This window comes from Neovison vison, chromosome 7 (assembly GCF_020171115.1).
Source record: "Neovison vison isolate M4711 chromosome 7, ASM_NN_V1, whole genome shotgun sequence".
NCBI lineage: Eukaryota > Metazoa > Chordata > Mammalia > Carnivora > Mustelidae > Neogale > Neogale vison.
The window spans coordinates 194,345,548-194,361,767 of NC_058097.1; the positions used below are offsets into that span (position 1 = coordinate 194,345,548).

At 50.7% G+C, this 16,220-nt stretch overlaps 1 protein-coding gene across 2 annotated transcripts; it reads left to right on the forward strand.

The window, feature by feature from the left end:
* Positions 1 to 888: 888 nt before the first annotated feature.
* On the forward strand, positions 889 to 13,472 carry SERPING1 (serpin family G member 1). 2 transcript variants are annotated; one of them, XM_044259340.1, is made up of 8 exons: positions 889 to 993; positions 1,534 to 1,611; positions 3,064 to 3,496; positions 5,172 to 5,306; positions 7,442 to 7,645; positions 7,836 to 7,975; positions 11,715 to 11,934; positions 12,965 to 13,472. In XM_044259340.1, the coding sequence occupies exons 2-8, from the start codon at positions 1,558 to 1,560 to the stop codon at positions 13,216 to 13,218; spliced, it is 1,440 nt and encodes a 479-aa protein (XP_044115275.1). In that variant the 5' UTR covers positions 889 to 993; positions 1,534 to 1,557; the 3' UTR covers positions 13,219 to 13,472. The 2 variants fall into 2 exon arrangements, with proteins under 2 accessions (XP_044115275.1, XP_044115277.1); XM_044259342.1 differs by lacking the exon at positions 889 to 993 and having other exon boundaries at positions 1,389 to 1,611.
* Positions 13,473 to 16,220: the final 2,748 nt, after the last annotated feature.

Consider the following 16,220-nt stretch of genomic DNA (forward strand, 5'->3'; position numbering starts at 1 on the left):
GGAGGTAAGATTGCCAGATTTAGTAGATAAGATGCAGAATGCCCAGTTCATTGCGAATTTCAGCTAAATGAGAGAAAAGATTTTAACCTATGTCCCAGTATTGCATGGGACATCCTTCCAAAGAATTTTTGTTGTTGTTGATCTGAAATTCAAATTTAACTGGGCTTCTGTATTTTATCTGGCAACCCTGTGAAGAGAGTTAGGTGCTAAGGGGGAAACAAATGAGGGTCTAGCCAGGCCTCAGAGCTAGGTCTGCTGGCTCGCAGCCCCGTCCCCCCACACCCACTGCATCTGCCCCAGCTGCGGGCTTTTCACATGAAGGGGAAAGCTTTCTGGGCTGGGTGTCTCAGACGCTGTCTGCTTCACAAAGGGGTAACTTACTGGCTGGGAGTCTCCAACAGGAGAAACAGAACACCCACACAGCGCAGGGGAGAGGGGGGTGGAGGTTAGGACTCCAGGCCATTTAGGTCCCAGTCCGGGCTGTTTTCCAAGGGAGGGTGATCACCCAGCAGACGTTTAACTGCTTTAAGGCCCAGGTTTTTAAACTATCAAATGGGCGCAATGGGACCTGTTTCCAAAGGGTCACTTTGAGGATTAGCTGAGCAGAGCAATTCCCGAAAAGCCGGCTGCTTGTCCCCTACAGAGCAGATTTTGGGTCTCCGCAGTTTTTATCAGAACCCATGACGACCGAAGAGGAGCTTCGGTTCCTTCGAGCTGAGAAGTTCTACCTAAGCTTCCCCACCCCCGGCTTCCTGCCGAGGGGCTCGGGCTGAATTCAGGCGCGGCCCACAAAGGCCCGACGGAAGGGTCCGGCCCATCCTCATTTACGGGAATTCACATCAGCGATCAATCATCCTTAATTTGTAACCGGGCAGTGTCCCGGGCCAGCCAATAGCCAAGACCGACCCCACCGCACACCCCACCTCCTTGACCCTGTGGGACTGTCCGCGCAGTCGGCGCTGAAGCTGTCCAGCCACCGGGAGTTTGGAGCAGGTTTGGCGATACGGTGGGGGTGGGGGCTTTGGCAGCGGGGTGTCCTCATCTCCTCCTTTCCCGAGTTTCCTGCCCCCCGTTCTATCTCTGAAGTTTCTTTAGTCTTGCTTCCACCGAAGACTTCTGTCCTACCCTCCGCCCCCACGTGCCCCTCTTCCCTGGACGCCCCCGCTCCCGCCCGAGCTGTGGTGCCCAGCCCCCTCTGGACCTCCCCTGTCCCCGCTGCCTCTGGTCGTCATTGTTAGACTGAAGCGGGACTCTCGGGGTGGAACAGATGGATGGAGACCCGGGCTTGGGAGGGGGAAGGAAGGGCCAGCGGGTGCCGGGAAAGGGAAGCAGTTCGGGGAAAACAAAATAGGGGGAGGAGCCTGGGAGAAGGTGGGCGGGGGAGGGGGAGGAGGAGGGAATTCGCGCTTGGGGGCTAAGTCCCGGAATGGAATGGGGGCGGGCCCAGGGTGGTGGCTGGAGACCGGGGAGTGAAGTGGAGGCCCCCAGGACCCCAGGGCTCGGCGCTGACAACGTTGCCGGCTGGTTCCGCAGGTCCGGGCTGACGCCGCCGCCCAGATGGCCTCCAGGCTGACCACGCTGACCCTCCTGCTGCTGTTGCTGCTGACTGGGGTGAGTGGCCCCTTTGAAGGGGGCTGAGGATTAACCGTTGTGGGCCCGGAGAATGAGGAGAGCGCCTCTTGGGATCAGCAAGTGTGGTCCTTGCACCGGGGTTCAGAGAGAGCGAGGCAAGAGCCGGGTTCTAATCCCGGCCCGCTGCCCAGCAGTTAGGGTGGCCTTGAGCAAGTCGCTTCTTCGAACCTACCTGTACTGGTTTATAAACCTTACCTGTACTGGAGAATAAGGCGGAAGGGTCAGAGAGAGCCAAGAGATGGACAGCATTCTGTGATCCAAGAGCAAGGGGTTGCAGCTGAGCTGTGCGGCCTGGCCCTGGCTGCCGAGACCTAAGTCCTTCCTGGGCTGCACCTGTCAAAACGCCAGGAAAGGCAGCTGACTCCTGGGTCTGCGTGGAGGGTTGGGGGAGGATCCCAGTGAGAGGTCCCAGGGCTTGGGAGTCAGGAGGAAGGTGGACTCTTGCTTTGGCTAATGTTGAGGGTAGTGTGTGGAAGTTGGCGTGGGGAGTGCCCTTAGAGAATCTGTAGGTGTTACCGTGGTTAGTGAGGGATCTAGAATCACAGTCAGACAAGCAGCTTCTGGGTAACCCTGAGCTCGTTACTATCTCAGCATTGGTTTCTTTTATTAGTGAAATGGGATAATACGTGTTTTCTCAACCCAGAAACCATGACATTTGCGGGGTGGAAAATTCATTATGAGGGGCTATCCTGTGCATTGTAGGATGTTTTGCCCTACCCCGGTTTCTCCCCACTAAATGCCATTAACATCTATGCCCTACCCCCAATTCCCTTCCCTTTCCTGTGATAACCAAAAATGCCTCCAGGCATTGCCAAAATTCTCCAGGGATTAAAATTGTCTCTGATTGAGAGCCACTGGTCTATACTGTTTCTTCCTCCTTCCTTACTCCCATCCCCTTCTGACTCACCCTTCCTTCCTTCCCTTCCTTCCTTTCTTCTTTCCTTCCTTCCTTCCTTCCAGAATGCCGATGGTTTCCTATAATGGCTTGCCACCCACAGTTGGAAAAACCACTGTTCTCATGCAGAGGTCAGAAGCTCAAATCTCTCTACTGACCTGGCAGGTGAGCCAAGATAGGCAGACACTTAAAGACATTGCAAGAACACAAATAAATGGCAATGGGCTCTCAGCTCCGAAGTCTGGGAAACAGCTGCTCTTATGGCAGCAATTCCTCAGTGATAACAGAGTCCCTGCCCACCCCTTACCGCTGCCTCAACACGCATTGGCTCCTGCATTGCCCCTTCTCCAGAGGAACTAGTGGGTGGCAGCTTCAGGGCAGGTCCCTTACCCACCAGGCTTTCCCAGGAATCAGTCTCTGGTACAGGACTTTTTCCACATCCCTACGTTCCCTTCCTGCTTTGAGTTTGAGTGCTTTGAGAGTTTTTGACTGTGCTTCATGGTAGGAAAAATGAAACTCAGTTTCTTGAATCACAGGTTAGAGCCTCCTTAAATCCGAATGTTACTAGCCCCAACTCCACGGCAGAGAGCTGGCGAGAGGAAAGCGAAGGACAGATCTTGGAGGGAGAGATCACCAAGAATCCACCCACCGAACACGCCGTAGGCTCTTCCACCTTGTCGCCAACCAACTCAACCATCGTAACAGCCAATACCACTCTTACAGCCACCACTGAGCCCTTCATCCAGTCCACTGTTCAACCCATCCAGCCCACTACTGTGCCCCTCTGCCCAGAGCCTGTCACTTCCTGCTCTGACTTGGAGACTCCTTGGGCAGAGTCTGAGTTGAGGGAGGCTTTGATAGACTTCTCTGTGAAGCTCTACCATGCCTTCTCAGCGACGAAGAAGGCAGAGACCAACATGGCCTTTTCTCCGTTCAGCATTGCCAGCCTCCTCACCCAGGTCCTGCTTGGTAAGAACCTAAGTTCTCTCCCGGTTGTATGTTGGACCCTCCCATGAGGGCCCCCAACCCAGGTGCCTACAAAGCCATGCCTTGGGGGGAAGGCCACAAACCTGGGCGACTTTGGGTGGGGGAGGTGAGCATTCATTTATTCCTTCACTTAACAGTGATTGAACAGGCTCTCTTGCTTACAAAACCCCATGGACTACGCAGGAACATATAAAACAGGGTCCCAGTCCTCAGCCGTGTGTCAGGGTACGGCAGCAAGGAAGATGAAACCATAAGCAATAGACAAGAGAGTAAAGTCCTACTAATGCTGCCTACTGGCTGTGTGACCTTGGCAGGTTACTTAACTTCTCTGAGCCTGAATCCTCAGGTGTGAAATGGAGGTGGTTATACTTCAAAAAAGAAACTAGGCGTGCCTGGGTGGCTTAGTGGTTTAAACCTCTACCTTCGGCTCAGATCATGATCTCAGGGTCCTCTGATCGAGCCCCACATCAGGCTCTCTGCTCACCAGGGAGCCTACTTCCCAATCCCCCGACCCCCACCTGCCTCTCTGCCTACTTGTGATCTCTCTCACAATAAATAAATAAAATGCTTAAGAAGAAAGAAAGGGAGTGCTGTGAAGTGAAGTGTGTAAACCTGGCGATTCACAGACCTGTACCCCTGGGGATAAAAATATATGTTTATAAAAAATAAAAAATTTAAAAAAAAAAAAAGAAGAAAGAAAGGAAGGAAGGAAAAAAGAAAGAAAGAAGGAAGAGCGTTTAGTGCCTGGCTTAGAGGGAGTTCAAAAAATGTTAATCCCCTGTCTTCCTGAGAGATGTTCCCATGGGATAAAGCTCTACCTACACTCTCCAGTTAGGAACCCCCAAAACTGCGAGGTGTCCCCTGGGAGGCACGTTGCTGTGGATTGACTTGGACAGATTTCTTTATTGCCTAGAATGTATGGCTCGAATCTTGTCTCCCTTCTCCACTTAACTCTGGGATCCTGAGTAGAGCAGATCACTGACGCTCTTAAACCTCAGTTTCCTCATCTGTAAATAGGGAGAGTAATTACCCTTCCGTGAAAGGGAAGTATTGTGTGAAGATACAGTGAGCTCATAGCGGAGGATCACTTGTGATGCCTGGAACCGAGTGCTCCACGAGTTGTGTCTGTTACCACAGGGGAAATGGGCACAATAGATACTTGAAAATGAATGACTCAAGGGGTATTGACTCTCCATGCTCTTTTGTGATCCTCTGATTTCTCCCCTTAACAGTGAGCTAGTGTCCCTGCCCGCAGCGTAAACCTGTATAAACCCAAACCAACTCAACCATCCTGTGAAACAGGCAGTGATTGGACTAGGCTTTCTGGGATGAAATTGGGTAGAAGTTTGGGGTTGAAATTGGGTAGAAAACAGAGAGGATTCAAAGTCCTGGAAAAGCCTAACCGGGATGATTCATCATCGTTCCCCCACCGCTTTCATTCTGACCTCTGGATTGTCTTCAGAAATAGTCGTCCCCGCTCTGATGATTGGTGATCCCCTCCCCAGCAGGAAATAACCCCACTCCCCTGACCCTTGCCAGCCTGGTTCCTCAATCCTTGTCCTAATGACCGGTGTCACGTCCAGTCCTCCAAACCCTCCCGCCGCTCTCCCCCACCCCCCGCCCCGCAATTTTTCCTCATTTCTGCCCTTTGTTGCAGGGGCTGGGAACAGCACCAAGAGAAACCTGGAGAGCCTCCTCTCCTACCCCGAGGACTTTTCCTGTGTCCACCAGGCCCTGAAGGCTTTCACATCCAAAGGCTTCACCGCAGTCTCTCAGATCTTCCACAGCCCAGGTGAGCACCCCGGAAAAGGCCAGCGGCTGCCCAGCAGGACTTTGGGAGGACTCTGAGGAGGACCCGATGCCTCAGAAAGAGGGGAAAGAGGACAGAGGGCATGTTAGAGCTAGGACATCAAGGATGGACTGCAGAACAGGTAAGGGCCTCAGCAGGAACGTCCTTTGTCTCAGGGAGAGCAGGATGGCCCAGACCTTGGGCAAGTCCTTTCCATTCATCAGCGCTTGTTATACTAAGAATGTCCTTCTGCTTTCATTCATCAGTAGAACCAGAGAGCTCAAGATAAACAGTGTTTTGTTAACCTGGCTTAGAGGAATCTTGAGGCTCCTAGTTTTTGTACTTTTGTGTTCTTTGAATTTCTGTTCATTTACATATATTACATTATTAAGATATGATAAGATTAACAAGCTTCCAAAATGATCTGATACAGGTATTTTCAAATTTTCTTCCCCAGAGCCCTGGGGTTCTGCTGAGCAGCTTCAGGAGTCATGATGGGAGCTGAGGGGCATCAGGGAGGCCGAGTGGGTGTGGGGGTACCACTTCCTGTGGGAAGCAGATAGAGCCAGGTGGGCTCTGAGCCCTCACCCAGCCTCGACCAGAGCCCTTTTAACTGTGGGTTTCAGACATGACTCAGGACAGTTCTGCTCCTTAAAAAGGTTTGAAAGCTAAAGGTCTCGTCTGCTCCCTCTTTATTTTATTTATTTATTTTTAAAAGATTTTATTTGTCAGAGAGCATAAGCAGGGGGAGCGGCAGGCAGATGGAGAAGCAGGCTCCCTGCTGAGCAGGGAGCTGGATGTGGGGCTCCATCTCAGGACCCTGGGATCATGACCTGAGCAAAAGGAAGACATGAAACCAACTGAGCCACCCAGGTGTCCCTGCCCCCCGCCCCTTAAAAGGAAAAAAAAATTTTCTGGTTTTTTTTTCAACTATAAAATCAATATCATTCATTGTAGAAAACAGAAGACAGGGACGGCTGAGTCGCTCAGTCAGTTAGGCGGCTGCCTTTGGCTCAGGTCATGATCCCAGGGTCCTGGGATGGAGCCCCACATAGGGCTCTCTGCTCAGCAGGGAAACTGCTTCTCCCTCTGCCTGCTTCTCCACCTGCTTGTGCTTTCTCTCTTTCTGACAAATAAATAAATAAAATCTTAAAAAACAAACAAAAAGCAAACCAGAAAATATAGGGAGGAAGGAGAAGGAGGAGGAGGAGGAGGAGGGGGAGGAACAAAAAACCCACCAGCCTGGTTTTCTTAAAAAAAAAAAATACCCTCTTAAGTGGAAATGCAACATGGGGGGTTAAGGGGGTAGGAGAAGACTAAATGAAACAAGATGGGATTGGGAGGGAGACAAACCATAAGTGACTCTTAATCGCACAAAACAAACTGAGGGTTGCTGGGGAGAGGGGGGTTGGGAGAGTGGGGGTGGGGTTATGGACATTGGGGAGGGCATGTGCTATGGTGAGTGCTGTGAAGTGTGTAAACCTGGCGATTCACAGACCTGTACCCCTGGGGATAAAAATATATTATATGTTTATAAAAAATGAAAAATTAAAAAAAAAAAAGAAAAAAAATACCCTCTTTTAGAGATGGGAAAAAAGCTGTGTCGGAGGTGATCAAGAAACACTGTGTTTACTTACTTGCTAGAAATCAACTTAATCCTCTGTCTTGCTAGATTGCTAGAGACTACAACTGCATTCGATATTATCTGTGCAGTCCAGGAAAAATTTCTTTCAAACACTGTTTTCTTTAGTGGACTTGACCTTTGGAGAACAAAAGCCAGAAAGTCTTGCCATGAGCTTCCACTGAGGCCAGGAAGCAGAGTGGGTTCCCTGCTGAATTAAGGGAAGAAACAAGGGAAAACACTGGCAGACGGAAGTTAGTATCTGAGTTATTTCGCCAAGCCACAGGTGCACTGCTAGGAGAGACAGCCAAGGCCTAGGAGGGGTCCAGGGCTTGCTTTCTCGGGGCCTCAGTTGCCGTATCTGTAAGAGGAGTGGGCTGGACCCTGGCTCCAACCTGCTATGCTCGTTGCAGGGAGCTGAAAGCACTAGGAAACACGTTCCCTCCCATCCTCTTAGACGGGAGACAATGTCTAGGGGACTCATGCTTCCCTCTCTCCACCTGCTCCCTTCCCCCAGACCTGGTCCTACGGGACGGCTTTGTGAATGCCTCTCAGAGCCTGTATGGCAGCAGCCCCAGAGTCCTGGGAAATGACAGTGATATCAACACGGAACTCATCAATGCCTGGGTGGCAGAGAAGACCAACCACAAGATCACACGGCTGCTGGAAAGTCTGCCCTCTGACACCCGCCTTGTCCTCCTCAATGCCGTCTACCTGAGTGGTAAGGGAGCCCTGGACCCAGTAGTCTTTCCATCCCGTGTCCTTTCTCTCCTGGCTTCAGAGCCCACCCAATCCCAAATTCTACACCTGGATCCCACTGAGCCCGGCCCACCCCCTTCTAATGGGGCTTTTCCATCGTCTCCATCCTTTCTCACCTGCATTAGAGCGACCCTCTCTCTCCTTCCCTCTAGCCAAGTGGAAGACAACATTTGATCCAAAAAGAACCTCGATGGAGCCCTTTTACCTCAAATCCTCTGTGATAAAAGCGTCGATGATGAACAGCAAGAAATACCCCGTGGCCCATTTCAATGACCCGACCTTGAAGGCCAGGGTATGTTCTCAGCCCTTCCCACTCTTGTCTCAGAGCCTCTGGCGGGTCCTGATGTCTTTCCTGCTACGGCCCCATCGCTTTGGGGTATAACACCCTTACGAATTCACCATTTCTACTCCTTCCATCTGTATTTCTACCCTGTCTTTTGTGCTTCTCCCCTCTCTAGCTTGGCCGAGGCAGGCATTGTTTATTTTAGGCTGGAGAGCAGGATTCTAAAGTTTCTTCATCTCTACCGCGTCGAACGGCCAGAAGTGAGTCCGTTCATCTGTATCTCTTTCCCGTCAACCCACCAGGAGCCCCTGGCGGCTTGGCAAGTCCTGTGTGTATGTGTGCCCCTGTAACGCATGCATGCGTGGGTGTACCCGCATCTGGGAAGGTGTAGACGTGTGTGCATGTATGTGGTAGGTGTAGACGCGTGTGCACTTGGTAAATGACTTACGTTCCTTCGCAGAAATGGAGCAGTAAAATTTCAACGGATGGGGAGGGAGGGAAGATTGACTGTGGATCGCAGAAGATTTTAGTTATTTCTAGATATATCTAGATACTTCTGCCTTGTTAGGACAGCAAGACACAGATTTAGGAGATAGAAAACATTGGGAGAATACCCAGTGATTTAGTGCCAGGCTTGGTCCACCTTGGGAGGGAGATTTCCCTAACTTTTCCCTCCGCCTGGACCCTTTCTCACTCATATTGTCACGTAACTTTTTCCTTCTGCACTCCTGAGTGTCACATCAAAGGTCACCTCTATGGCGAGAACTTCCTACTTTTTCTTTTTTTTTTTTTTTTTAAGATTTTATTTATTTATTTGACACAGAGAGGGAGATCACAAGTAGGCAAAGAGGCAGGGAGAGGGGAGTGGGGGGAAGCAGGCTCCCTGATGAGCAGAGAGCCCGATGTGGGGCTCGATCCCAGGACCCTGGATCATGACCTGAGCCAAAAGGCAGAGGCTTAACCCACTGAGCCACCCAGGCGCCCCGAGAACTTCCTGTTTCTTAAAGTGGCCCCTGCCTCACTCTGAAACATTGCCCTGTTTGATTATATTCATGGTACTTCTCTTTATCGGAAATTAGGTTGTTTATGTGCTTATTTTATTACAGTATTGTTTGTCTCCCTGAGATATTCTCTCTCCCCGAGGAACAGAAACCTCACCTGCCTTGTTTCCTAGAACAATACCACATGTAATAAGTACTCATTATAGGTTTGCTGAATAAATGAATGACGTCACTGGACGGTGGTGAAGGGTACAACCCACTTAGGGGTGCCCAGGAAGGCTTCAGAGAAAAGGTTACCTCTGACCGTTCTGAATCGTTCACGCACCTTTCCGCCCACCCATCTATGCCTATCTGGTAGTTGACCACTCCTAACTAACAGAACCAGAATGGCATGAGTAAGTTTAATGTACTTGATTTTCTTTTGAAGCATGTCAGCTACCCATCAGAGCTGAATGACAGCCCTGCTTGGCCATATCTTCCCAGCCTCAAAGGCCACTGCGAAATAAAAATTAAATTCGAAGGGTAGATAAGCTGTCCACCAGCATCTCAATATCCTTCTTCCATTTAATTATCCTATACCTTTTCGCTTCAAAGCATAAAACTAGTATGTCTGATTTTTCTTAAAAAATTATAAGCACTATTTGAATAACAGACACACAGATTATCCTCAGTGTACCCTGATGTTCATGCCATGGAGTTGGGGGACATCTGGGGGGCTCAGTCAGTTACACATCTGCCTTTTCGGCTCAGGTCATGATCGCAGGGTCCTGGGATGGAGCCCCGGATAGAGCTCCCTGCTCAGTGGGGAGTGTGCTTCTCCCTCTCCCTCTGCCCCTCCCCCTGCTCATGCTCTCAAGCTCACTCTCTCTCAAAAAGGGAATTAAAAAAAAAAAAAAATACTATGGAGTTGGTTTACTTTCTCATACCCATACTTAATTCTGAATCTTTCTGGGACTTAAGAGCATTTACCCAACCAAGGAGGTTAGACTTACCAACTCTGGTATGGTCAGGTTACCGGATGGAAAAGTCAAGACCACAACATGGTAACCTTTTGGTCGGAGATTCAAGGTCAGTGCACAGGACCTGTTGGCACTGTTGACATTTTGGATCAGATTATTCTTTGTTAGGAGGACGATTGCTGGGCATCGTGCAGGATTTAGCATCATCCTTGTTTTCTTTTTCTTTTTCTTTTTTTAAGATTTTATTTATTTATTTGACAGAGAGAGGGATCACAAGTAGGCAGAGAGGCAGGCAGAGAGAGAGGGGGAAGCAGGCTCCCCGCCGAGCAGAGAGCCCGATGCGGGGCTTGATCCCAGGACCCTGAGATCATGACCTGAGCAAAAGGCAGAGGCTTAACCCACGCAGCCACCCAGGGGCCCCTCATCCCTATCTTCTGTCCACTAGATAACAGCAGCCCTGTGAGTCCCCTCTCTTCCAGTTGTGACAACCAGAAAGTTTCTAGACATTGTCAAGTGTCCACTGGGGCAAACTGAGAACCCGTATATATTAGACCCATGGGTCCTATACCTGTGTCATACTTTTGTCTGACCACCAATTGGAAGTCCTTTTAATGGCAAGCTTGAAAGGTAGGCTAGAATTGGCTTGTCCACAATCACGAATGCTACACTAAGACATTTATACTTAATCTTGTAGGCTGTAAAGAGCCATCAAAAGTCTTTAAAAGGAGGCCTCTGGGTGGCTCAGTGGGTTAAAGCCTGCCTTCAGCTCGGGTCATGGTCCTGGGGTTCTGGGATCGAGCTCCACATCGGGCTCTCTGCTTGGCGGGGAGCCTGCTTCTCCCTCTCTCTCTGCCTGCCTCTCTGCCTACTTGTGATCTCTGTCTGTCAAATAAATAAATAAAATCTTTTTTTTTTTTTAAAGATTTTATTTTATTTATTTGACAGAGAGAGATCACAAGCAGGCAAAGAGAGAGAGAGGAGGAAGCAGGCTCCCTGCGGAGCAGAGAGCCCGATGCGGGACTCGATCCCAGGACCCTGAGATCATGACCTGAGCCGAAGGCAGTGGCTTAACCCACTGAGCCACCCAGGCGCCCAATAAATAAAATCTTTTAAAAAAAGGTCTTTAAAAGCCCCAGGGCCCCTGGAGAGCTTGGTTGGTAGACCATGCGACTCTTGATCTTGGCATTGTAGGTTCGAAACTCCACATTGGGTGTAGAGATTACTTAAAAATAAAATCTTTTTTTAAAAAAAGATTTTATTTATTTACTTGAGAGAGAGAAAGAGAGCAGGCACATAAGTTGTGAGAAGGGCAGAGGGAGAAGGAGGAACAGGCTCCCTACTGAGCAGGCATCCCAATGTGGGGCTTGATCCCAGGACCCTGGGATCACGACCTGAGCCGAAAGCAGACGCTCAACCGACTGAGCTACCCAGGTGCCCCTGCCTGTTACACACTTTATGCACAATACACTGGAAGGGGAAGGAACAGGGTTCAGATAGAGTCAATCACTTGCCTGTGTTACCTAGCTAGTCAGAAGTAGAGTCAGGGTGCCATCCTCAGCCTGTGTGATCAGAAGGCCATACTCCTTCCTCCGTATCTCATGTGCATGGGATTAGACCAGCACTGTCCACCCAGCTGCCTTCCTCATTTTGTCATAAAGCTAGGGAGCCCAGGTCCAGCTGTGGCTTGTTGCGATAGCATGAATGGTGGCAGCGGACAGAAGATAAGCCTTGGGACTTAGGGGGTGGGATCCAGGAGAAGACGGATAAGGTGTGTCTCTTGTTCTCCAGGTGGGGCAGCTGCAGCTCTCCCACAACCTGAGCTTGGTGATCCTGATGCCTCAGAGCATAAAACACCATCTTGAAGACCTGGAGAAGTCTCTCAACCCCACTGTCTTCAAGGCCATCATGAAGAAGCTGGAGATGAGCAAGTTCCAGCCCACCCTCCTGACGCTGCCCCGCATCAAAGTGAAGAGCAACCAGGACATGCTGACCATCATGGAGAAACTGAGTGAGCCCTGGCAGCTCAGGATTGCTCCTCGGCTGTTGGGTGGGGTGGGGTGGGGCTGTTCTTAAAGCGTGGTTTAGCTCTCTCTAGAGTATTGTATACACCCGTAATGTCAGGTCACGCCTCAGTCCCGTGAGTTACAGGGGAAGGTGCTGTTATCCCATTGGATCGTTGAGGAAAGTGAGACTTGAAACTTACCTGACTTACCCAAGGTCCCTTGGGCTGGTTAGAAGCGAGCAAGAACACCAGCCCAGGTCTCCAGCTCGACTGTTTCTACCGTGGTTCTTTGTGACAAAGACACTGGGACAGGTGACCAGGATGAGTCATAGACACTCCTTCCCCAGGACCATTCATAACACTCAACCACCTCGTGGGCTACGCCAGAAGTTGTCTGGATGATACAGTCTGGACCCTTCTGAGTTTGGAGGAGGAAACACTCTGTTACCTAACCTTTGGCCTCACTTCCTGATCTTGACCTCATGTCCAGATGTAGCATTTTATTTTCTGTGATAGAAATTGACTCTCTGAAGGGTGAAGTGGTTTCCTAGTATATGACGTTACATCCTTGTATATGACCTCATTTGATAAAACATGACCTCTTTCTGATATATGACCTCACTTCTGGGGCCCTTGGAAACAAGGACATCATTTCTCAGGGTTCTTTGGCGGGTGGGGCAAGGCCTCTCACCTCGTCGGAGAAGGTGGTAGTCGAATAAAAATGGGCCCACTGATAGAGGATCCCATGAACTCTTACCAGAAGGCACAATATATAACGTGACAAGCAGGGGAGGAGGACAAAGAGAACACTGGGACTTGGGACTTAATTCCAAAAATTTAGAACAGATGTCTCCAGTAGCTGAGGCTTTCATGTTGGTCTGTCTTTTCCTTTTTCTTTTAAAGTAATCTCTATACCCAGCATGGGGCTCGAACTCACAACCCTGAGATCAAGAGTCACAGGCTCCACCGACTGAGCCAGGCAGGCACCCCTCCTGCTGCTCTTTGACTCTTTGTTTTTGTCTTGGTTATGATCTAGATTTCTTTGACTTTCTTTACGACCTCAACCTGTGCGGGCTGACCGAGGACATGGATCTTCAGGTTTCTGCAATGCAGCACCAGACCACGCTGGAGCTCACGGAGTCTGGGGTGGAGGCGGCCGCGGCCTCGGTGATTTCTGTGGCCCGTAACTTGCTGGTCTTCGAAGTACAGCAGCCCTTCGTCTTCCTGCTCTGGGACCAGCGGCACAGGTTCCCTGTGTTCATGGGGCGGGTGTATGACCCCCGGGTCTGAGACCCGCAGGGCACCAGGCTAAGGCAAGCTGTCCCCCTCCAGCCTCGCTCTCCCAGGGGCAGCCCTGCCTGGACTGGCCCCACGGCCACCTCCCGCCCTAGGTGTCTCCCGCTCTTCACGTGAAGGGCTCACTCAGGGTCTGGTGAAGGGACCTACTTCTTTCATCCCTTCCCTGTGGCTCCCCAAAGCACTTTTCACAGCTTCCTCTGGTTCAAGTTCACCAGATTCTACAAATAAAACCTGGCAGACCATGACTTCCTCTCTTGATTACCTTTCAGTTTTAGAGGACGGGGACAACCGTGGCCCCTGTAAAAGCTAGTATTGCTGTGAAACAAGTCACTCTCAATTTAGTGGCTTCAAATAGCAACCATTGGCTGGTCTTGCTGACCTGGTTCGACCTGGCTGACCTTCCCTGGGCTTCCTCGTGCATCTGTAAGAGTTGGGGGTTGGCTGATGTATAATGGCCTCAACTGGGACACCTTGGCTGTCCTCTGCATGACTCCTGCATCCTGCCAGCAGGCTACCCTGCAATGGCAGAGGTCCAAGAAAGGCCTCAGAAAGAAGCTGTCTTTTTTTTCCCCCAAGATTTTATTTACTTATTTATTTGACAGAGAGAGAGCGCACACAAGCAGGGAGTATGGCAGGCAGAGGGAGAAGGATAAGTAGGCTCCCCGCTGAGTAGGGAGCCCTATGCTGGGCTCAATCCCAGCACCCCAGGATCATGACTCAAGCCCAAGGCAGGCATTCAACTGACTAAGCCACCCAGATGCCCCAGAAAGGAGCAGTGTTTTCCATACCTTCGCTTGCATCAAATTTATACCTTTGTCCCATCAGCCAGAGCAGCTCACTTGACTGGACCTAGAGTTAGGATGGAAAGTTACAAAGTTACAGATGAGGTCATTAATCAGAGGCTACTGTGCCCTGCTTTTTTTGTTGTTAGAGAAATCTCGCATGTGTGAGTGGGGAAGAGGCAAGGACAGAAGGAGAGAGAATCTAGAGTTGTCTCCCTGCCATGGAGCCCATTGCAGGGCTCCATCTCACGACCCTAAGATCATGACCTGAGCGAAACCAAGAGTCAGATGCCTAACTGACCGAACCACCCAGGTGTCCCAGGGCCGTACATTCACTGCAGTCCCTGTGTCCCTTGTCTGCAACGACTGTGACCGTAACAGCAGGCATTAGTGTCAGGAACTTACACAGACTGCCTGCCACAAGCCTTGCAGACCTTTACTCCTTGCCTCAGCGTCACGTGGAAAACTCGGCAAGGGGAAGTCTTGCTCAAAGTCACGCCGTTGGGAAATGGCAGAACGGGGATGTGAAAGCATGTGTTTGACTCTGAAGTTCAGAGCCACACTCTTCTCTCTCTCTGCCCTTCTGTCTGAAAAATCTGGCTTAAATACCTGATTGATTTGTTCACGGAGTGCCTAGCGTTGCCATGGGCATGACGCCAAGCAGCAGAAGAGCAAAGAGGACTTAACCCCACTTCCTGCCTTCACAACCTACAGCTTGATGGCACAAATAGGAAGATAGGTTTTATTTTAGTATTTTTTAAAGTTTGGTTTTTTTTTTTTTTTCTGTAATCTCTACACCCAACATGGGGCTCGAACTCACAACCCCAGGATCAAGAGTTGCACGCTCCAACTGAGCCAGCCAGGTGCCGCCTGTGTGTTCTTTTCATCTCTGAAGGTATCTCAGTGTGTTCTCATTTCTAGCTTCTGCCCTTCGACTCACCGATGTTCCCTCCAACTTTAGCCCTTCTACCTCCCTCTCTCCCTTTGTCTGCCTACTCATCCCGTTTTGGTCTCCGTCCCGTCCCTAATCCCCCACGGACTGTGTCTGTACCAGCACCCCCCCACTTCCCCTCCCGCTGTTAGTGTTGTCAACCCAGACATGAGGACAGATTTCTGGATGTCGCTCTGCTCCACGGAGCTCCATCAAGCACGTGCCCTGCAGGAAGACTTGATGTGCCCATGGGGTCTTTTTTTTTTTTTTTTTAAGGCTTTATTTATTTATTTGACAGAGAGAGAGATCACAGGTAGGCAGAGAGACAGGCAGAGAGAGAGAGGAGGAGGAAGCAAGCTCCCTGCTGAGCAGAGAACCCGATGTGGGGCTTGATCCCAGGACCCTGAGATCATGACTTGAGCTGAAGGCAGAGGCTTAACCCACTGAGCCACCCAGGTGCCCCTGCCCATAGAGTCTTAACTCCGGTCAAGCTAGTCCTGTCTGAGCTGTGTCTGAAGGGGGCGTGATCTCGTAAGGCCATCAGCCTCCAGGATGTGGGCTTGAATGACCGCAGCTTCCTGCTAGGGACTTAAGCTGCCTGGAGAATCTGGCTTCCCCAACCACCCTTTTAAGGAATACCCTGGTGACAAGGAGAAACTGAGGCATGGGGAGGGTGGCAGTGCAAAACCTGAGCTAGCTGGGGCCTGCAGCGGGGCTCACTGCTCTCTCCCTTCAGGCTGGTTCCCCTCACTATGGCCTGGGACTGAATGCAGCGTGAGGTGACGTGAGCTTCAGTAAGCGCTGGTGGGACCGGCGCCACGATAGGTTCTGACCAGCAAGCACGCTCGTTGCCAGGAGCCCAAACTGGTCAGTGTACTCTGGTTCATGCATGTTCTGGTTGCAGCTGAAGTTCCTCAGAGAAGCAGAAGACATGAGGGGTATTCCCAGCTTCTTTCCTCCATCATATCCATCCCCTGCTCTTGTTTCCTGCTCTCAGACTGAGGCAGGCCTGGCTTCCCACGTGGGCCATTCCTGGAGCCAAACCTCAGGACAGCGGGTCCCAGGTCAGAGGCCTTCCTTGCAGCTGAGTCTCCCAGGCAAGACTGTGAACCCCACAAGGGTCACCCAGATGACTTGTAGCTCTGTGGGCACGGGGAGCTCACCACATCACAACAGACTTGATGTGCGGGGGTGCTCTTTGCACGCCTTTCTCTCTCAATGTGCAGAAGTCCAGCACAGGATGCTGGGAGGACCCTGTTTCCTGTGTGGGCTGATTTGTA

Bases quoted from the DNA above. Each gene is read 5' to 3' on its own strand.
- SERPING1 (XM_044259340.1), top strand. From the start codon at position 1,558: ATGGCCTCCAGGCTGACCACGCTGACCCTCCTGCTGCTGTTGCTGCTG. The intron at 1,612-3,063 runs GTGAGTGGCCCC...CTTGAATCACAG, and splicing joins TGCTGTTGCTGCTGACTGGG to GTTAGAGCCTCCTTAAATCC. The intron at 7,646-7,835 runs GTAAGGGAGCCC...CCTTCCCTCTAG, and splicing joins CAATGCCGTCTACCTGAGTG to CCAAGTGGAAGACAACATTT.